The sequence below is a fragment of the Doryrhamphus excisus genome, linkage group LG23, assembly GCF_037039965.1.
Source record: "Doryrhamphus excisus strain RoL-2023G ecotype Guam linkage group LG23, RoL_Dexc_Guam_v1.1, whole genome shotgun sequence".
NCBI classification, from domain to species: domain Eukaryota; kingdom Metazoa; phylum Chordata; class Actinopteri; order Syngnathiformes; family Syngnathidae; genus Doryrhamphus; species Doryrhamphus excisus.
The window spans coordinates 10,535,024-10,557,500 of NC_136379.1; the positions used below are offsets into that span (position 1 = coordinate 10,535,024).

At 43.3% G+C, this 22,477-nt stretch overlaps 2 protein-coding genes and 1 long non-coding RNA gene across 19 annotated transcripts in view; 1 reads left to right on the forward strand and 2 right to left on the reverse strand.

Annotated features, from left to right (window-relative positions):
* Window positions 1-8,460, forward strand: part of map7d3 (MAP7 domain containing 3) — a 27,475-nt gene extending 19,015 nt beyond the window's left edge. For 14 of the 16 annotated variants that reach the window (XM_078788510.1, XM_078788514.1, XM_078788513.1 and 11 more), the window contains one exon: window positions 149-8,460. In XM_078788510.1, coding sequence (XP_078644636.1) covers window positions 149-563 — 415 coding nt within the window. In that variant the 3' untranslated portion in view covers window positions 564-8,460. The remainder of the gene's footprint in view (window positions 1-148) is intronic. The other 2 variants (XM_078788515.1, XM_078788516.1) reach the window with 2 other exon arrangements.
* LOC131110160 (four and a half LIM domains protein 1-like) lies at window positions 1,933-9,489 on the reverse strand. Of its 2 annotated transcripts, none has more exons than XM_058062967.2 (6): window positions 9,365-9,489; window positions 3,850-4,031; window positions 3,515-3,692; window positions 2,876-3,045; window positions 2,597-2,783; window positions 1,933-2,406 (listed from the first exon to the last, which is right to left on the reverse strand). In XM_058062967.2, the coding sequence occupies exons 2-6, from the start codon at window positions 4,003-4,005 to the stop codon at window positions 2,252-2,254; spliced, it is 846 nt and encodes a 281-aa protein (XP_057918950.1). In that variant the 5' UTR covers window positions 4,006-4,031; window positions 9,365-9,489; the 3' UTR covers window positions 1,933-2,251. The 2 variants fall into 2 exon arrangements, with proteins under 2 accessions (XP_057918950.1, XP_057918941.1); XM_058062958.2 differs by lacking the exon at window positions 9,365-9,489 and adding an exon at window positions 6,596-6,752.
* Window positions 9,490-10,369: 880 nt separating this feature from the next.
* LOC144894907 (uncharacterized) lies at window positions 10,370-11,559 on the reverse strand. The gene is made up of 3 exons (XR_013625456.1): window positions 11,533-11,559; window positions 10,927-11,055; window positions 10,370-10,488 (listed from the first exon to the last, which is right to left on the reverse strand). It is a non-coding gene; the product is annotated as an uncharacterized LOC144894907 (long non-coding RNA).
* Window positions 11,560-22,477: the final 10,918 nt, after the last annotated feature.

The window sequence follows — 22,477 nt, forward strand, 5'->3', positions numbered from 1 at the left end:
TGTGGTTCTCGTGGTTTGTAAATCGTTGTTTGACAGAAACTGGACCAAGCCTTAGCCCAAATACTGAGGTACGGACCGTACCGTAGGTTACCTGTGCTATGACACCGCTAGTAGCTAATACCCTCACACACTTTTTTTTTCTCTCTAGTCCAATTCCAACAGGCTGCCTAGTGGAAGGCTCAGAGTTCCTGAATGAGCAGGACTCGACCAAGGTGGAACTGGTGTCTGGCCTAGGCAGTAAGTCCAACCAATGGAGCTTCGAGGAGCTCATGGATCTCAGTGTCCACTCCAAGACTCACAACCTAATGGAGGTAGAGGACTGTGACCCAGTTATGATCCACTGCGATGGGCCGGACGGGACCAAAGGCAGCCCAGTGAGCTCCTTACATTCCTCCAGTCAAGCCATAGAGGCTCTGTCAGGTGAGATGATGGTTCCAGTGGATGCTTCTTCACATTTTTCTTCAAGCATTCTTCACGTCTCTCAGCAGAGATTTGACCGTGACACCAGGAAGCCTCTGCACTGTTGCCCTCCTCACCTTCCTGTCCGGCTGAGCTCCATTTGAAAGATTCCAAAAGAGCTTCCACCTCCATTAAGTCCATGGAGAGGAGCTGACCTGCCCCATAAGAGCTAGGTGTTTCATCTGCAAGATGATAAAAGCTACAGGGAAATTCCATGTGTTCCTTTTTTGCGCGTCATCTTCTCTCAAGCTCCTTTTTCTGTGTTGTGTCAGAGTTTGATGTTTCTGTTACACATTTGGTCTTCATCAGGGGTGTGCTGTTGTTGTAATTTATGAATTTTGGCTTTGTTGTTGTACTTATCCTCACATGTTTAGATGTTTTCCTCTTACCTAAGAGCGTTCCAGGGTGTGTTACAGACTTATCTCTGGGATTCCACGGTTTGGCTCTTATAAATTTACTTGATTGGCTGATTATTATATATATATATATATATATATATATATATTATTGCAGCATCCAGCAATTATGGCCTTACCGGTTTGTTCACAGCCTCATTTGTGAATGACAGAAACTGCTTGTGCTCGCTCAGCTTGCTGCCATGTGACTGTCACTTGTCTAACTTGGCTTTAGACAGTCATGCATTGTGCTTCCTTCTGTGGCCACTAGAGAGCATTGCAGGCACACTGAACTGTTACCTTAACAGCACAAGTTCTTTATTCAGGTCTCATCAGGCTTTATGTCATCTTTGTATTTTGTATCTGTAGCTTATGTTTGCTAACAAGATGGCTGTAGTTTACATTAGTCTGTTCCTTTTAGCAAAAATCCATGTGCGGTGTCCCGACACGCGAGCTGCTACATCTGACAAAATTAATTTCAACTATTTCTTATTTAATATAACAAGTGGCTGTTTATATATGAATATACACTTCTGCATATATTTAAGTGTTGTATATTACAATCAGTGTTAATCCAATGAAGCCACGTTGAGGGTGGAGTGATGTCAACTTGTTTGTGGCAGACAAGCTTGAATTCTTTTTTTTTGCTTTAAAGCAAATAGTTTGGGACCTCAATTTATGCTTTGTTGTTAGCGTCCACACCCTCTCGCTGACAAAAAGATAAGGACCTGAGAGGGCTTTACTTTTTTTGTAATCTCTCAGAATGTAAGCGCCTTCATCAAGCCGTCCTTTATTCATTTTTTCTTCACATAAGACTTCTACAGCTACTGCTACAGTTTTCCATTTCTGCAGATTAACTTTAGCCAGCTGGATAGCGCTGTGCCTTAGATGCTGTGTTAACTAAAGAAAACAAAACGGTGTCCTTACCTCGGCCTCTGACAATCAATAAGTCCTTTATGAATAATATTCTCACTTATTCCCCCAAGCACCCTCTCCGCAAGTAACATTTGTACTGTAAATATATTCCACATTATTCGGAGATGATATGAACTGTTAATAAAGTCTCGCAAAACTAGACTTGAGATTGCCACCATCTTTTATTTGTCATGCTTTATTTTTTAGCGTCACTCAACAAGAATACATCAGCTGGTTATATTTCAGCATTGACCATTCCAAAGCTAGAATACTCCTAAAAGTAAGAATGTTGCCTCTCTGCTGTATACTGTATGTTATGTGCAGATAGACAATTCAAGCAAGACAACCTCTATCTGTAAAGTGCTGGCTAATTCATCAAATTTGGCATAAGCTGCATTTCAATCTTTTATGTTGCTTTTCCTCAGGTGCTGCTTTTTAAAGCTCTTTTCAAATGATTGGGGAGGAAGGATCACATGAACCGCTCACAGCTTCTTGGCGCAGTCGGGACAGTAGACGTGATCTCCATTGATGACAAAGCGCTTGTTGGCCAAGGTGAGGCAGCATTTCTTGCAGTTGAAGCAGTAGTCGTGCCAGGAGTAGCCCTCATAGTTCACCACTTTGGTGCCACGAGCGAACCCTAGGAGGTGCAAGGGTGTTGGGGTCAGTGGACAGCACCAAACATGCCAGCACACATGCAAAAATTCTGCCTTAGGGTTGGAATATTCCAGCATTGGTTCTGTTGCTGCTGTCTTGTTCAGTAAACTTGTCAACTCCGTCATCCCTTGATGCATTGTTGTACCATAATGTCTGTGCATGCTGGGCCACACCTGTGATGGGGTTCTTGCAGCCATGGCATTTCTTGGCCACGTCGCTCTTGAAACAGTCCACACAGTAAAAGGCGTTCTCATGGGAGGTGAAGCGGGTGCCCGACAGTGGCTTACGGCAGCTACGGCACACAAAACACTCGGAGTGCCAGGGCTGGTCCTGGTAGCTGATGCCTCCAGAGGTGATGGGCTAAGATGCCACATTTTGTTATTTATTTGCATTCATTTTGCAGTTTCACCAGTTCACTAGCAAGACAGAAAACTCTTTTTTTAAATTTGTACCTGCTTGCAGTGGAAACACTTTTTGGCAAACTTTGTGTCGTGGCAGGGTGCACAGTAGATGTCGTCACCCTTCGTCAGGAAGCTCTGCGTGCGGATGGGCTGCTTGCACTCGAAGCAGGTGAAGCATTCCTCGTGCCACACTTTGTTCTTGTACTCCACGCTCTTGGTGCCTGGAACACATGCAGCGAGTGTTGCAAGAGAACCTGGGCTCAACTTGAACACTGGAGGTGGGTCGCAGATTGTGCTTCCGGCGTGAACCACAAATTACCCAAAACTTGCAGCCAAGGAAACAAATGGGTGGCTCAAAAAGCAGCACATGAAGCAAATTTTATGTGAGGGTGTCATACGCTGCTTGACCATGTCACGCTACATGTTGGAATTCATGTTTCCCCTCAATGAACTGCACATCTCCCAGTTGTCTTAGCACTCATGCAGCCCCAGACCATGCTGCTCCCACCACCATGCTTGAGTGCACAGTGTGTAAGTTGACGCAAAACTGCAATATGCACTGAATACTCTGCATATATACAAGTATATACAATATACTTTCAATTGTATAGTGCAGAGACAACTTATTTTGATAAAGTTGGCCTTGAATTTCCACATGGAATGACTTCTTACTTGTCTTTGAAGACCCACCTGGCATCACCACCTTGTAGCATCCCTGGCAGCGGTTGCCGTCGGTTACGGAGCTGCATTTGCCACACATGATCTTGCCGTCATCCCTGGCGCTGAAGGGCTCATTGGCCAGCGGCTTGTAGCACTTGGCGCAGCGAAAGCAGTCCTCATGCCAGTGGCGGTTCTTGTGGTGCAGCTCCTGCACGGAGGGGGGGGCACCAGGAAAAGGTCAGCGAAGGCTGTCTACCAAATCAGTTGTTCCTTAGTGCTGCTAAGTGAATGCCAAGTGTCAACAGATGTAATTCAATAGCACTTTTCTATGTTTGTGTGTGTGTGTTTGAGACTCCACATCGTACCTTGGAGTCTGCGCCGATGGGTCGCCTGCACTCGGCACACGTGTTCGCGCACACTTTGTCAAAGCACTTGGTGCACACGTGCTTGTCATCCTTCTTCACATACTTCTTCCCATGCAGGTTGTCACGACAGTAGAAGCAGTCGAAACGCTCCGTCATGGTGGAGGTAAGGTAGCTCCTGGGACCTGCCATGAAGGGGACAGGCGGACAGTTAGCATTGTGTCCTTAAATCCCAAATGGGCAAAACCTCACTCCAAGGCCACTACCAAGAAGTTGATAACAACAAAGTCCAATGGTGCAAGATGCTAAAAGACGAATAAACCGGTGGAGGGGGAACATTTTTCATTGTAATGGAATGCATATTGAAATACATATACAGTGTACTATGTACCTAATGGAGTAGAAATTAATACATATATCTACGTGGATAGATAAACATCCTTGTCTGTCAAACATCCTGCTGTTTGGGGCAGCAAAGCCCTCAACCCCAAGTTGCTAAAGACGAAGCACAGTGAACTGTGGGCCATTTTGGGGGGCATTATCAGGCTACCCTTGATTGATGGTGCCCCAAACATTCTGCCTAGCAAGAAGCTATAATGTGAGAATAATTCTGTTGTTGGTTTTAGAATCAATAACTTAAACGGTTGTTATGAAACTGGAGGACTTTAATGATGACTTTTCATAATGATCATTTGTGAATTCTGTTTTCCTGCTACGTGGGGCAGGTCGCAGCATAGTGATGGTGGCAAGTGTGTGATATTTAAAATAGTTTTTTACGAGGTTGGGCAGTACCGACAATTGATGCTGGCTTGCCAATTCCGCCTAGCACAAGCAAACCATGGTAAAAGTACCAAAAAATCTTTAGATGTGGATCATTGATGCGGTTTTTGAATGAAGGACATAAGCTAAGTGTTACAATTTGTAGTTTTGTTTCTTTTAATAGTAGTGATTCAATTTCAATCTGCTGACTTGTTCTTCTGTATCAGGCAGAAAGCAGCCGCTTTTGTAATCTTTTTGTAGAGGCTTGGGCGCCCACATGGTTGATATTGCACAGCAAAGTCTGCCGAGCAACAGGCAGTCATGACAAGGCAAAATTCAGTTGACAGTAGTTAAATTTCTTCCAATGAATAAGCTGATTGTTAAAATGAGTGTTTTATTTTCTGTTGTGTAGTGCAGCTATTGTGGTACGTGGCCTGCCTAATGGTTGCTGCCCCACTCCTATGAAAATCCCATTCAGTGATATAAATCACCAAGAAGCCAAGGTAGAGCAATCACAGCTGCCTCACAGAGGTCAAAGCCGAACTTATTGGCGTGCTGCTTTGTAGCTATCAACATTCCTGCTTCATTGTCACAGGAATGCAGACAGACGGCGGGGGAAAGAAAATTTGTGTATGTTTGAGTCTGGAAAAAATATGTTCATACTGTTAAGGGCGACAGTGGGGACTGATGTGGTAATAGAAGTCATGGCGTTGGGCTTTAGTTACCGTGGCGACAGAGAAAACATTTAACACGGGTGCAGCTATTTAAGTGGGATGTGTTAAACAGCCCACTCGGCAGTGTGGTATGCACCCCTGTGTGTGTGTGAATGTGTGTTTGTGTTTGCAGCATGATATCAATGTGCAGCTATGTCCAAGGGAGATAAAGTCTGGACTTGAGCACTGACTCATGGGTCTGCATCAATCGTCACATTCATTGCGGTGCTGAAAAGCATCACGCAGCAGCAAATCACACAGTCAGGGCTCATTTGTTGATCTTTTATCGACCGATGGTTCTATTTAAAGCCCCAGCCCTCCTCGGGGATGTGCGGGGGGTTGTGCCACACAGCTATTGTGCCTTCAGTGGGGACGGGGTCCAGTGATTTAGCTTTAATCTTTGTTCCAAAGCTTGCGACAGCTGACCGCTGCGATGTCTCTGGACTAAGCTGGAGGGGAGGGAGGCTCTTCTCTAGTTGGAAAGGTCAGAGCGAGACCAGTTTGTGTGGTGAGTCATGCCAGCACAATGTTGGAGTTAGACCGGTCTTATCTGCAGCAGTCTGTTTTTGACTACTTGTGGTGTTGGACAGATGTTCTCGCATGAAGTTGACCTTTAGCTCATCAGTTTCTCTTCATCCTGGGCCAAATTATTTGTTTTGAAAGGGCACAATGACCTTTTGATCAATCCGCTCATCCTCCAGTCTGGAGTGGACTGCATTGTTTGTAGAAGCGTTTCAACATCAGTTACACACATTACGCTCTAATCTTGCTGCTGCAGGATGACACTTTCATCATGATACAACACATTTTACCTTTTTAAAGCGTTGGAAAGTGTTATATAATTTTACAAGATTGAAGTCAAAATATTGAAGAAAAAATTTAAATTTGACTAGAATAGACTTGTAATATGATGAGAAATCATGTAATTTTAGTAGCATAGAGTTGAATAAAATTTAGTTCAGAATAGGCTTTGTCATGTATATGACAAAGCTGGAAGGATAAGGCATAGTTAGAGTAGGAACTAACGCATGGGTCACTCAATAATTTCTTGTCTCCAACTGCAGGTTGATCATTCCAATTCAAATATTTGAAATTTTTTGAGTGTTTAAACAAGAGAGAAATGTGAGGGTGTTGTTAAGCCTGTCTGAGAAAATTGTATATAGCATTGTTGCAATGTTGAATTCTTGTCTCTTAGCAGTCAAGCAAAATAGCGTACATTCATTATGTCCCCTGATCTACTTATCCTATAAATGCACTAAAAGTCTTGTCTAGCATACCTGAGTGCCTGTAGAATGTCATGTCGCTTCTTGTCAGGAGGAAGAGCTGAGGTGTAAAAAGATGAAGGCACATACAGTTGAAGCCCGTAGTGCATGCATGTGCTTAGGTTAGGGGGACCTGTATATACAGGCGTCTACACACACCCACCGAGCCCCCAACCTTCACCCTGTGCTCCTTTTTAGGCTAGGCATTGGAGAATAGAGCGGATAGATTAGCTGATGGTGATTGAATTCCACGTCTGTAAGAGGTTAAAAATAATAGGAGTCACTCTGAAAGGTTTTGCATGATGGCCCTGAAGGACAACAGATACTCCCAAAGCCTCCCCATCAAATGTTTTGTCTCTCCTGGACTACATCAAGTCATCCTGATGACTCACATGGGGAACATGTCACTCACACACACGCGCGCGCGCACGCACGCACGCACGCACGCACGCACACACACACACACACACACACACTGAAACGTAGAGCATTAAATATACTTGTTTGGCATGCTTTCTAATGTAGTTATTAGGATGACTGCATCATGATTGATTGCATCAAAGGCTTTTGTCAGGACCATGAATACTGCGGCTGCACACTTCCTATGATCTATAGCATTAGTGATTTCTTCCCTCATTTTAATCAGTGGCATGGAGGTTGAAATGTTAGCTCTGTATCCGTACCGACTTTATGCTAGTAATTCATTCGCATCAATAAAGTCATCCAACCTGTTGTTGACTAGCTTCTCGATGATTTTATAGAATTGCAGTAGTGAGGAGACTGGCTGGTAGTTTGTAAATTGGTGTTAGTCACCATTTTCAAAAATTGGAACTACCTTAGCTGTTTTTATTTCTTGAGGGAATCTTCCAGTGTGAAATGATAAATTAATGATGACTTTTTTTACAATGTCCATTTTGATTCCATTACAATTGGTTGATGTTTTTGCTTTACACTTTTTGGCAATATCAATGATTTCCTTTTTTTGTTTCATCTGTCAGAAACATAGAATTAGGATTCCTTTCTATTGTTTCATTCCTTTCCTCCCTTGGCCTTTGTTTTGGAATTCCTTCGTCCAATTTGGGACCAATATTGACAAAGTAGTTGCTGAATTTTTCAACTGCCTCATTCATATCATCATTATACATGTTTCCAACCATGAAATAAGTAGAGTAGTCTGTCTTCTTGTTACTTTTCCTGATATATAATACTATTTAGAATGCCCCTGATGGCTATAATATTGTTTTTATTTTTGTCTAATAAATGGCTGTAATATTCCTTTTTACACACTCTTAAGATTGTAGTCAACTTAGTTTTATAGTAAGTATTATATGTTCTTTCTGCTTATTTAGTCTGTTCAATAATGAGTTTCCTGTATATGTGTTTTTCCTCTTGCAAGCATTGGTAAGTCATTTTGTCATCCATGGCTGACAAAATTATTTTTCTTCTTTGATCTTTCTCTCCAGGGACAGTTGTTATTGTTCGGCTTCATATACCAATGTAGAAAGTGTTCATATGCTTCATCCACATATTTGCCACTGTATACACGTTCCCATTTCTGTTCTTCTAGATCAGGTGTGTCTCATACACCTGTCTATCGTGGTATAAACTCATACCACGGAGGGCCGAGACATTACATGTTTTCTTTGCAAGCAGTCTTGTGAACAAAGGAAGATGATTGCTGATGTCATTAATTAGCAAGCCACTATTTATTATTTTTACTATTATTTATTATCAAAGTCATCTGTGAATATATAGTTAATGAAGGTATATTAAATATTGTTAAGATTAAGGTGGCACAGTATCTTATTCTACTTGGTCTGGTGGTTTTGGGAAACAAACTCAAGCTATAATTTGTGTCTATAAAATTGTTGATTACCTTGTTCTTGTGTTGATTTAGAGGATCAATATTGAAGTCTCCACATATGAAAATTATATTGTCATTATCCAAAAAGGATGTTTTGATCCAATCATCAAGCATTTGTTTTTGAATTTGAAGTTCTGTATACACAACTTAAGACGTTTTTGCTTTATTCTTTACAGATCTCAATAGTAATACATTCTAAAATATTGTCAATAGCAACTGACATTCTTTGTTATTTATCTATTATTATCTTCATCAGGTGTTATTTATATTTTAGCACATTGTTTCTTTTATCGTCGGCCTTACAGTGTAGTATTGTGCTGGCAGGCCTTCTCTTTTTTTATCTTCTCTTCAATGTTGATTGTTAATCGATGGTTGCATTTGCCGACTGTATGTGTTACATTATGTTGTATTGTTGGTTACATGAGCTGTACATGCATTGATGCTCTGCACAAATGAAGTTCTGAACCGATGAAGTTCTTAAGTAAGTATGCTGCATGTGGACTGTCAGAGAGAGCAGACGTCAGTCTATAACGTTTGCATAGAAACACGGCCACAAATGTTCAGATTGAAGTTACGGATGTCCGCCATCTCCCGGTGTAAAGTATTAGCTACATGAGGCACCATATTTGCACAATAGGCTTGTTCAATTTTGCTAATGGTTGTCGCTACTTTGCAACTTAGGCTTATTTTATTTTTTTAGTTGAAGTGTTGTGGAAATCAGTTATACATGCCTTTTGCGTCATCTAAACAACTAGCATGTTTAGTGTGAATAAAAAGGATGATTAGATATACATGTACAATATATGCCACCAAAGTGCATCAGAAAATACAGTGTGAGCAAGACTACAGTAAGTCTTTCTTCTATAGACCGCATGTAATCTTACAGTTTATAGAGATGTCATCTGAATAAGTGGACTGACCTCTGCAAAGAAGGAGCGTCTGAGTAGTGTGTCCTGTCCGCTGGCTGAGACAAGAAATATGCTCAGCTTCTAAAAGCCAAGCTGAAGTAAAGAGGCAGGCACAAGAAGAAGAGAAAAAAAAGCAAAACAGCAGTAGGAGATCAGCCAAATATCTGTAAGCTTGCAGAAACAATGACATCAACAAGGAATTTAGGAGACCTCTTTCTGTGGTTGAGGTAAAATGAGGACAAAAGCGATATTGCAATCAGGAGTCTTTCACCAAAAGTCAGACTTTCGCCGGTCGGATGTGTGCTCTTAAGCATTATAGGATTTGCAACCTTTAAGCTATATTAACACCAAAAACTGAAGAGGACTAGTCTCCTTTTTTGGTAATAAACACAAAGGAGATGAAGATGACTCATTCCCAAGGGTCTGACACATCACTATGTAGACAACACTGGTCATGTGGTTATGTCTGATGTGCCTGCAAGTTGAGTTAGTGTGGGCTGTTGTATTTCAAAGTAGGCTGTGTTTTGTTTTAAATTTACACAAATATGGGAATAATCCAAAAAGGCCTACATACACTCTTAAAAATGCTGGGTTAAAAACAACCCAATCTGGGTTGTTTCCCAACCCAACGCTGGTTAAATATAGGACCAACCTCGCGTTGGGTTATTTTAACCCAACAAGTTGGGTTGGTTCTCTTAACCCAACAATTGGGTTGTACATTGGGTTGTTCATATGACCCAACGCTGGGTTCATATTTACTACACGGCTGGGTTATTTCAACCCAACAAGTTGGGTTGCCAATATACCATATATATATATATATATAATTTATTTATTTTTATTGTATGCTAATATTATTAATAATATATTACAATGACACCAATGTAACAATAAAATATTTATTTATTATATATAATATATTTATATTACATTTCCAGAACATACAAATATAACAACTCACAACATTTCCTTCACATATGAACAAATTATGTCCAAAAAAATTAAATTTTAAGAACGGGTGAGGGGGACAGCTATGAGAGAGTGATATATACATAGAACAAGAGGCTCTGTGAGCAGCAGCACAAATGGGTAGGCGATTGTGCCTGCTGCAAGTATTCCACCATGTTAGCTCCGACCTATGATGAGAAAAGAAAAAAAGGTAAGTATTTTGTAAGTATTTCTAGCAGTGCAGAGCAATTGTCATCAGCTCTCTACTGAAGCTATTTCAATATAAAATCTACGGGGAGAAGTGTGACACCTGTAAAGTCAATGGCGTGTTCAACAATTTATTCAGGGGGTTTGGCCAGTCTAATGTTTGGTCTGTGGTTTGTGTGATATGTTTGGTCACACATCACTATGGAGTAACAACTTACACCAAGTTACAACTTGTAAGAATAGTGCTTCATGAAATGAGAAACAGCCAAATGTTACGCTGTCACACAGTCCACGAAATACAATCTTTTCAAGTCGCTCCTCATAAAAAGAGTCCTGCTTTAAAACTGTGTAAAAGAACAACTGGAGTCATTTCACAATTCATTTACATTTTAATTTCTGTTGAAAGGTAAATTACTTACCAGCTTAACATCGATGAAGGCTCTCTTCACCTCCTGAATACTCGCCCGGGCCAATTTCCTGCCCTTTTTAAACACAGGCGGAGGGAGCAGGATGGGCAGCAGCGTCATGGGCAACTTCTCCCCTGGCATCTGTAGGACAATTATGGGTGTCATTACCAGATTGTTGAGAACATGAGTTTTAAATATTATAATATATTACAATTTTAGATAAAACTGTTTTCAATATGTTCCACTACTGTGCAGTGTTGTCATATTGCAATCAACCCTAAAATAATATTGAGAAAATGTCTCGATTATGTTTACTTGGTCTATATTAAAACACAAAAACACACCCCAAACATTTTTTTTACCAATTGGGATCATAATGTGTACCATAGAGGGTTTGTCATCATTGTCTCGAGCAGTGGTGAGCAAACTTTGACTCGCAGGCTGATATAACAGCAATATATATTGGAATCACAAGATGGCTCACCCTGTTAAAAATTTGGGTATTGGTACAAGCAACAGTGACTGACCCACCGCCATTTCTTATGTGTAGAACATATAGCAGGCACAGTAGCTACTGTAAAACAATACCCATAAAATGAAGGCATGAAGATGACTTACCTTTCAATCAGCCCCGGTAGCTGCCACTCAATCAATTTGGAACTGACAAACTCATCCATAGATACTTTTCAGCGAACTGAAACATCACAAAGAGGGTGCATAAGAACAAACATACCATGAAATGAAATAAGATTCAGTAGTCCAAAAGTATTTTCGACATTTATATGCGACTTACAAAACTGTCGTCGAATTCGCGCCCAAACTGATAAGTATACAGTGGACTATCGGTGGCTAACGGAAGCCCGCTAGCATGCAGCAGTCTAGCTTAAAAAAACACCGGTTCATCAGCACGCTCGTATTAATTCACGAGATTCTTTAACTTGATATCACATAAAATGGCAAATTGACGAGATAACTGACGTTGTCCTCATAACTATCACACATGTCTCTTGTAATTTCAACAACATAGTTTGGTTCCTACATAGCTCGCCAGCGAATGTGTTCGCTTGTTACTTTTGGAGGGAATGGAAGTTTGCTAAGGTTACCGATCGATTCCTCAAGCTAGTACTCAACAGTGCTTCACGAACTTACATTTTAACACGTTTATGAAGCGTTATATAATAATATAAAGACATTTATACGGTAAAACAATAGTGGGAATGTAACAAACCTTGCTCCGTGCTGAAATTGGTCTCCTCAGATGAAATGTGGGGTCCGAACGAAGTAAGTTTGTGGGCGGGGCTTTGTTGCGCATGTCCAAAATTCTACCCAACGCTCTGGGTTGTCCAAAATAACCCAGCACAATATAATGGAAATCACAACCCAGCAGCAAATAACTCAGCACCCAACAGAGATAACCCAGCGAATTGGGTTCTCAGAATACCCAACTCAATAAAAATAACCCAATTAAATGACCCAACAGGCTCAACCCAGCGATTGGGTCAAAAAAATAACCCAGCATTTTTAAGAGTGTAGTTCAGTATATAAATTATTTTCAAAGTAGGCCTACACATGCACGCTGCACTTAGGTTAGTTGTGTTGTGTTGCTGAACGGGTCAAACTTTAAAGGGGACATATTATGCTCGTTATTGCCCATTATTGGGTGTCGGGGTGAATAAGGTCTTGTCTAGTGTGGACAAAACAAAATAAGAACGGTAGTCCCATACAACGGTAAGTCCCATATACATGAAACCAAGTCCTCCCCTCCCTTAATTGACCACGAGCTTTCGATCGGGGCCCCCTCACCCCCGACTTCCTGTGACCACCGGAAGTGGGTGGAACTCTCCTAAAAAGTGCCATATATCTGGACCTGGTTAGGGTTAGGTGGCTCCTGGCCTTCTCCACCAAGACCGCCAGACCCAGGCTCCAGCAGGGGGCCAAGCTCTGGCAGTGGATCAGCTTCACTAGGTCAGACTCAAGCTCCAGTAACCCTAACCCTAACCCTAACCCTAACGGTCTTGCTCCACCAAAACCACCAGACCAAGCCCAGGCAACGGCTGAGCTCCGCAGATATGGACATCATCTTATATACTCTTTATGTGGGGAGTGGCTGACTGTCTTAACAATGGCGGTTGGTGTGATGGAAGTCTTATATTTTAGCATTAGGTCAGTTGATTTGAAGAAATAGAGTATTATCAATGGCGTTTTCATGTCAATTGGTCCTGATTAACCCAGGAAATGTTGTTGCACCTGGCAAAGTCCTGATGTTTGTATAACTATGCTTCTGTACTGTCTTTCACAGTTAATTTCTTCTCTTCACCTGTGTGCCAACAGAAATTTTCAGTTGGATATTGTATGCAAGTGTCCAGTTAAAGCTCATGTTTTCTACAAGTTTATTCCTTAAAGGGAACTGGCTATTGTGAGCTAAATTATTATTTTTTCAGTGGCACGTGCCGATGCACACACTACAATGAGACACAGGCCCGTTGAGTCAGCCGTGATGTTTTCACAGCATAAAAGCTTTATTTATATTCATCACTATGGCGGCATCTAGTGGACAAAACGAATACCGATTTCGTTTACATAAGGCAATTCCATGTCGACCCCCCCCCCCATAAGTGGGCACGGGCTTTCTTTTGGGACCACCCCCGACTCGTATTGAGACAGACACTTGACACAGGTCAGCGGCCAGCCCCTGATACACATATCAAAAAATCAGGGTTCTGGATCAAAGGGTCCGAGATTTATGGGAAAAAATTGTTTTTTTTGGAGGGAAAGTAGTTTTTCACGCCCTGCGAGGCCCATATTGAGCCCAGCGACCGCACATTTTTTAGTTTTTGTCTTTCCAGCCTCGTGAGACTCCAATGAAAAAAAGTCAGTCCATTTTAGTTCAGAAAAGGGTGACCTTTGACCTCAAGCAGGCCTCAATTTAGTGGGTTTGCCGGTCTAGCCACGTCCCCTTTTGAGCCAGACACTTGAAACTTGGCACACAGGTCAGCGGCTAGCCCCTGATACACATATCAAAAAATCCGGGTCCTGGATCAAAGGGTCCGAGATATATGGGAAAAAACAGGGTTTTTTGGAGGGAAAGCGGTTTTTCACGCCCTGCGAGGCCCATATTGAGCCCACGGCCGCACATTTTTCAGTTTTTGTCTTTCCAGCCTCGTGAGACTCCAATGAAAGAAAGTCAGTCCATTTTAGTTCAGAAAGGGGTGACCTTTGACCTCAAGCAGGCCTCAATTTAGTGGGTTTGCCGGTCTAGCCACGTCCCCTTTTGAGCCAGACACTTGAAACTTGGCACACAGGTCAGCGGCTACCCCCTGATACACATATCAAAAAATCCGGGTCCTGGATCAAAGGGTCCGAGATTAATGGGAAAAAAAAGTTTTTTTTGGAGGGAAAGCAGTTTTTCACGCCCTGCGAGGCCCATATTGACCCCAGCGACCCCATATTTTTCAGAGGTTTTGTCTTTCCAACCTTGTGAGACTCCAATGGAAGAAAGTGCATTCATTTTTTTTCATAATTTTATTTTCCAAATCTGGCTGAAATGGCCACAAAGGCTCTGAGAGTCATTGTGGTGCTCTTCAGACCTGATCCGCAGAAATCTTTTTTCCAGACAACGCAGAGGTCTGAAATTTGAGTATGTTGTTGGGGGCCTCCAGATGAGCGTATCGACATCAGTCGGGTGTTGGTCGGACATGTACTTTTTGACCAGCGGGTGTCGGAATTTCGTTGTTTCCTCATGTTCACGCCCCCGCCGATCGGACAAAAAATGTTCAAATGTGTCAAAAAACGCAACAGAACATCTACAAAGAATATAAAGAGAGTGTGCACAGTTTCACATCTGTGCAACCTTTTGTTAGCTACTTAGCTTTAGCAAGGTTGTATCGAGCTGGGACCAATTTCTTCCTCATTGATGGGATAGTGTCTGCAACATATTGAAAATTGAAAAAAAAACTCCAAGAAAAAGTGTTTCTAATTTCAACAAATTGATGGTGACCTATGACCTTTGAGCAGTCTGTTCGATTACTAGGCAAGGTTCCTTTAGAGCTAGACTCTTGAAATTTTGCACACTCGTGCAGAATAATTGTCTGATGATATGGTGAAAAATTGGTGGACCTAGCTCGATGCTTGATGAATTTAATAAAGTTTTGTTTTTTTAGGGCCTTCGACCGGCTTCGTGGTCAATCTATTTGGGAAGGAAACATGGTTCCTGTTGAGTCCCGTCCCTGAAATTTTGCACACTCGTGCAGAATGATTGTCTGATGATATGGTGAAAAATTGGTGGACCTAGCTTGATGCTTGGCCTCAGGTTCCAACCCTCGCCTCCAGTTTGCCCACCGGCCGGCCACCGTTTCCAGTTTGCCCGCAAGCCGGCAGCTGACAACAGATTGCCCGCCGGCCGCTGCAGTCTGCGCCCTGCTGCCGGCTTCGTATTGCTCTTTGGTCACCGGCGGCCGCAGCCTTCATATTGCTCTCTAGTTGTCGCCGTCAGTCCACTGTCCCGCAATCTTCAGCAGAGTAAGACAAAGCTTACGTTAGCCACAACTTTACCGTTGAGAAAACACAGTATATGATTTCCCAGCATAACAATTACAGTCACGGTGTCATGAAAAAATCCCATCAAACATCAACACAATAGATAGATTTAGAACAGACTTGGCCAGTCGTGTGTAAGAATAACCTATTTACGTGGCTTAAAACAAGTAATTTAACAGCTATTTCTTTCATAGACAGTACCGCAAAGCACGCTGGGATGTGCGCCTATCGGCTACATTATGAAGAGGACAAGGAACTGCTGATTATGATGTGGGCGAGGGAGGATGTCAATTAAGGGCCTCAATTCTTGAATTTCTTCTCCTTAAAAATTACTTTTATGCAACTCTTGGATATGTTATCTGTATCATGTGTCATTTGTGTGCTTTCAACATATACTTGTTAGTCCAAAATACAGTACACTTCAAAAAGACGTTTGTGTGTTTTCGAAGTGGCCACAGGAGGGCGATAGAGGCTGATGTCATCTATGTATGTCCGTCACAGGCCACCGTACTAATCCGCCAGTAAGTGGTGACATTACGTGAAATCCAACAAATTAAATAATGCCTCCTTTTTTACAGCACCCAACGAACGGTGCCCAAGGTGCTTCAGGAGTATAAAGTATTATTTCTCTTGTTATAGTGTGTAAAATCATTGTGAAACACGACGTCACATCCGCGCTGTAACTTCCTGCTTGCACTTCCTGGTTTCGTCCGGATCATGGCGCCGACGATCCCAATTACGCTGTGTCAACCTGTTGGCAGCCAAGCTGAAGTATTCTAGAGGGAATGCCGTCTACTGTTTGTAAAACTAAGAGGCGTGATTGTTGAAACTCTTTATTGAAAATGCTTGAGAATATATTACATGTGTATTGCTTATTTTTTTGAAGTTTTCAACGCTGTTGCAGGCATGTGTTTGGCCAGCTATGTGGGGCGGGTTGAGCGTGAACCAGGAAGTGCGGGGATCTCGTGTGTGCGCGCGCGCTCTTCTGTCGTTGCTGGCGAGTCGAAAAAGAAACTTGACCAGAAGCAGCAGGCAACCGTCTGTTTTTCTCTGACGAAGTCAGGCCGCCCCTTACCACGGTTTGGGGCTGAAAATAGTGACAGTTAACACCGCCACGACCGTGGAGAAGTGCCGAAGTAAACGGTTTGTCTTGCAACAGCATCGTTTTCATTGGCGCCAATTTAATTCGGTATTGAGTCGGCGTTCCAACACCCTGACGGAGAACACTGGAGTTGCCATGTAATTCAGACGCCGCACAAGCAAAGCCACAAGGTCAGTATCAAAGTTTTAAGTCACGTTGAAGCACGAATAGTGGCGTTTCGCTCCGACAATATACAGTATATAAACGATGTCGAAGTTGACGAGCTGAAGCCGAGTTCGCCATTTCGTCGACATAATTGGCGCGCAGAATGCTCGAAATGACGGAAGCAATTGTTTCAACCGGCTCATTTGCAATCCATAACATAATGTGAACGACCTAGGCCCAAATTGACAACGATTTTTTAAAAGTATGTTTCGCTACCCTCGTCATAGTCAATGACAACTGAAGCTAAAAGTGGTTTATTTGGAAATATTTCGTTTGACGTGAAAATCCCTTAATGTCCTGGTTACGTCGCGTGCATGGCGTGTTAAGCGAATCATCTGTTAGGTGAGTGTAAGCCGCTGATTTTATATTTGAGCATCATTGTGACAACGGAAGAGAAAGCACACTCATAACCCTTCAGACAGAGCCTTCTCCATCGCTGCCCCCACCCTCTGGAACTCTGCCCCATTCACTCCGTGCTTGCCCTGACCTTCCCACCTTCAAAAAACAACTCAAAACCCACCTCTTTAAATCTGTTTTTAATGTCTAACTTTTTTATATCTGACTGCTGTGCCCCGCCCCGCTTTTACTCATGTTTTAACTGTAATAACCAATGAATGTTGTATTTTGGTGTGTCTTCTATTCTGTTTACTTACTTTATTCAACACAATTCTTCTGTAAAGTGTCTTTGAGTATTTTGAAAAGCGCTATACAAATAAAATGTATTATTATTATAAGTATTCAATGCAGGAATGAATTTTATAAAACTGAGTATTTCATTACAGCAAAGGAATAGCAGCTAATCTTACAACTTCTCTTACAGATGAAAAGCCGCTTGTCGCTTAACAGCCCGTGGGATCCCTCTGCATCCATCTCAACATGAGCTCCAAATGGGAGCGTCATCTGATGTCATAGGTTCTCCAGTGGACAGTTTCACCTATTGCACGCACAAGACGGCATTTTCTGGAGCTTCAACCTTTTGCGTCCATCAGCAGTCTGTCGGCCCCCGGGGAAGGACTCATGTAACCGTGTTGGCAGACCATCAACAACATCGCGTCGGCGTTCTTCACAGGTAGGAAGACTTGTTCAAATAAATGACATGATGGCCTTCATACATGTAGCACAATAACACAGGATAAATGAATAGATGACAAAAGATATGCAATTCACACACGAGTGCCATGACTAATGCTTTGGCTGTAAAGGTTGCTCTGGCTGTTACAGTACAATGTTAGCCGGCCACATGGAGGTCATTATAATTGGCCTACATGTTTTCCTAGCTCTGACAACTACTCTTCTTAATCACCACTTGTACGTTTGTAAAATCTTAAAGCTAAACCAACTGTAACACTTGTCTATATGAGTGGAGCATCTGTTGACAACAATGAAAGTATTATTTTGCAAGAATTTAGTCCTGTAAGTACTTACAAATAATGTCACTTTGTATAAGGAATGTTTTTCAGTATTTCCGGGTTACAATCACTCCACTTGTGTACTTTTTGGACCTTTAAATCCATTTGTGTCTATCTTTATTTACTCAATAATAGTATTTATAGTATTTTAAATGCATGCAAGTGACCACTATATGGCGGAATTTCCCAAGAAGAATAGCAGTACCTAAAAGACACCACTAGATGGCGGAAATTCAAAAGTAAATTTGCAGTAATTTTAAGTGACCACCAGATAGAGAAAATTCCCAAGTATAGTTGCAGTAATTTTAAGTGACCACCAGATGGCGGAAATTCCCAGGTTAAGTTGCAGTAATTTTAAGTTAGGGTTAGGGCTAGGGTTAGGGTTAGGAATAATATGGTTAGCCTTACAGGGTAAGGGTTAGGACAAGGGTTAGGACAAGGGTTAGGACAAGGGTTAGGACAAGGGTTAGGACAAGGGTTAGGACAAGGGTTAGGACAAGGGTTAGGACAAGGGTTAGGACAAGGGTTAGGACAAGGGTTAGGACAAGGGTTAGGGCTAAGGTTAGGGCTAAGGTTAGGGGTAGGGGCTAGTTAGGGGCTAGTTAGGGGCTAGTTAGGGGTTAGGGTAGGGCTAGGGGTTAGGGCTAGGGCTAGGGCTCGGGCTCGGGCTCGGGCCCTAGCCCCAGCCCTAACCTTAGCCCTAACCTTAGCCCTAACCTTAGCCCTAACCTTAGCCCTAACCTTAGCCCTAACCCTTGTCCTAACCCTTGTCCTAACCCTTACCCTGTAAGGCTAACCATATTATTAGGCTAACCCTAACCCTATGCCTCAATCTGGTGGCCACTTTAACTTACTGCTACTGTACTTGGGAAATTCCGCCATCTAGTGGTCACCTAACGGCCGGCTAGGGCTAGGGGCTAGGGGCTAGGGCAGGGGTGGGCAAATATTTTGACTCGTGGGCCGCATTGAGTTAACAAAATTGTCCAGGGGGCCAGAACATGTATTTAACACACACATTTTCCTTGAATGATTTGTCTAATTGTAGCTGTATGTTCTCATGTGGCTTTTTTCAGGAGCACTTTAAACATCAAACTATGTCACTAAATTTTACATTTAAAAAAAAAATGACTAAATAAGACATGTTGCCAGTTTGTATGTTAAAAGTTGAAATACTGAAAAAGCAACTGGCGGGCCGGATTCAAACACTTGGTGGGCCGCATGTGGCCCCCGGGCCGTAGTTTGCCCACCCCTGGGCTAGGGGCTAGGGGCTAGGGGCTAGGGGCTAGGGGCTAGGGGCTAGGGGCTAGGGGCTAGGGGCTAAGGGCTAAGGGCTAAGGGCTAAGGGTTAGGGTTAGGAAAATCCCTTGATGTCCTGGTTACGTCGGGTGCATGGCGTGTTAAGTTCGTGTTGGAACCTGTTGCCATCAGAGGCGAGGCATCTGTTAGGTGAGTGTAAGCCGCTGATTTTATCTTTGAGCATCGTTGTGACAACGGAAAAGAAAGCACACTCATGACCCTTCTCCCTTATTCGGTCTATTTTAATGGCGACTAAAAAACTTACTTCTGAGCACCGCATCATTACAATAACCAAGCTCCGAACCTGGGGAGACAGAGCCTTCTCCATCGCTGCCCCCACCCTCTGGAACTCTTTGCCCCATTGACTCCGTGCTTGACCTGACCTTCCCACCTTCAAAAAACAACTCAAAACTTTAAATCTGTTTTTAATGTCTAACTTTTTTTTTTTATATCTGACTGCTGTGCCCCGCCCCGCTTTTACTCTTGTTTTAACTGTGTATTAACCAATGAATGTTGTATTTTGGTGTGTCTTCTATTCTGTTTACTTACTTGATTCAACTCCATTCTTCTGTAAAGTGAGTATTTTGAAAAGCGCTATACAAATAAAATGTATTATTATTATTATAAGTATTCAATGCAGGAATGAACTTTATAAAACTGAGTATTTCATTACAGCAAAGGAATAGCAGCTAATCTTACAACTTCTGTTACAGATGAAAAGCCGCTTGTCGCTTAACAGCCTGTGGGATCCCTCTGCATCCATCTCAACATGAGCTCCAAATGGGAGCATCATCTGATGCCATAGGGGTTCTCCAGTGGACAGTTTCACCTATTGCACGCACAAGACGGCATTTTCTGGAGCTTCAACCTTTTGCGTCCATCAGCAGTCTGTCGGCCCCCGGGGAAGGACTCATGTAACCGTGTTGGCAGACGTTCTTCACAGGTAGGAAGACTTGTTCAAGTAAATGACATGATGGCCTTCATACATGTAGCACAATAACACAGGATAAATGAATAGATGACAAAATATATGCAATTCATACACGAGTGCCATGACTAATGCTTTGGCTGTAAAGGTTGCTCTGGCTGTTACAGTACAATGTTAGCCGGCCACATGGAGGTCATTATAATTGGCCTACATGTTTTCCCAGCTCTGACAACTACTCTCTTCTTAATCACCACTTGTACTTTTTGTAAAAATTTAAAGCTAAACCAACTGTAACACTTGTCTATACGAGTGGAGCATCTGCTGACAACAATGAAAGTATTATTTTGCAAGAATTTAGTCCTGTAAGTACTTACAAATAATGTTACACTTTGTATAAGGAATGTTTTTCAGTATTTCCGGGTTACAATCACTCCACTTGTGTACTTTTTGGACCTTTAAATCCATTTGTGTCTATCTTTATTCACTCAATAATAGTATTTATAGTATTTTAAATGCATGCAAGTGACCACTATATGGCGGAATTTCCCTAGAAGAATAGCAGTACCTAAAAGACACCACTAGATGGCGAAAATTCAATAGTAAAGTTGCAGTAATTTTAAAAGACCACTAGATGGTGGAAATTCCCAAGTATAGTTGCAGTAATTTTAAGTGACCACTAGATGGCGGAATTTCCCAGGTTAGGGCTAGGGCTAGGGTTAGGGTTAGGGTTAGGAATAATATGGTTAGCCTTACAGGGTAAGGGTTAGGACAAGGGTTAGGACAAGGGTTAGGACAAGGGTTAGGACAAGGGTTAGGGCTAAGGTTAGGGGTAGGGGTTAGGGGCTAGTTAGGGGCTAGTTAGGGGCTAGGGTAGGGTTAGGGTAGGGCTAGGGGTTAGGGTTAGGGCTCGGGCTCGGGCCCTAGCCCCTAGCCCTACCCTAGCCCCTAACTAGCCCCTAACTAGCCCCTAACTAGCCCCTAACTAGCCCCTAACTAGCCCCTAACTAGCCCCTAACTAGCCCCTAACTAGCCCCTAACCCTAGCCCCAGCCCCAGCCCTAACCATAGCCCTAACCATAGCCCTAACCATAGCCCTAACCTTAGCCCTAACCTTAGCCCTAACCTTAGCCCTAACCCTTGTCCTACCCTTGTCCTACCCTTGTCCTACCCTTGTCCTACCCTTGTCCTAACCCTTGTCCTGTAAGGCTAACCATATTATTAGGCTAACCCTAACCCTATGCCTCAATCTGGTGGCCACTTTAACTTACTGCTACTCTACTTGGGAAATTCCGCCATCTAGTGGTCACCTAACGGCCGGCTAGGGCTAGGGGCTAGGGGCTAGGGCAGGGGTGGGCAAATATTTTGACTCGTGGGCCGCATTGGGCTAAGGGGCTAAGGGGCTAAGGGGCTAAGGGGCTAAGGGGCTAAGGGGCTAAGGGGCTAAGGGGCTAAGGGGCTAAGGGGCTAAGGGGCTAAGGGGCTAAGGGGCTAAGGGGCTAAGGGGCTAAGGGGCTAAGGGGCTAAGGGGCTAAGGGGCTAAGGGGCTAAGGGGCTAAGGGGCTAAGGGGCTAAGGGGCTAAGGGGCTAAGGGGCTAAGGGGCTAAGGGGCTAAGGGGCTAAGGGGCTAAGGGGCTAAGGGGCTAAGGGGCTAAGGGGCTAAGGGGCTAAGGGGCTAAGGGGCTAAGGGGCTAAGGGGCTAAGGGGCTAAGGGGCTAAGGGGCTAAGGGGCTAAGGGGCTAAGGGGCTAAGGGGCTAAGGGGCTAAGGGGCTAAGGGGCTAAGGGGCTAAGGGGCTAAGGGGCTAAGGGGCTAAGGGGCTAAGGGGCTAAGGGGCTAAGGGGCTAAGGGGCTAAGGGGCTAAGGGGCTAAGGGGCTAAGGGGCTAAGGGGCTAAGGGGCTAAGGGGCTAAGGGGCTAAGGGGCTAAGGGGCTAAGGGGCTAAGGGGCTAAGGGGCTAAGGGGCTAAGGGGCTAAGGGGCTAAGGGGCTAAGGGGCTAAGGGGCTAAGGGGCTAAGGGGCTAAGGGGCTAAGGGGCTAAGGGGCTAAGGGGCTAAGGGGCTAAGGGGCTAAGGGGCTAAGGGGCTAAGGGGC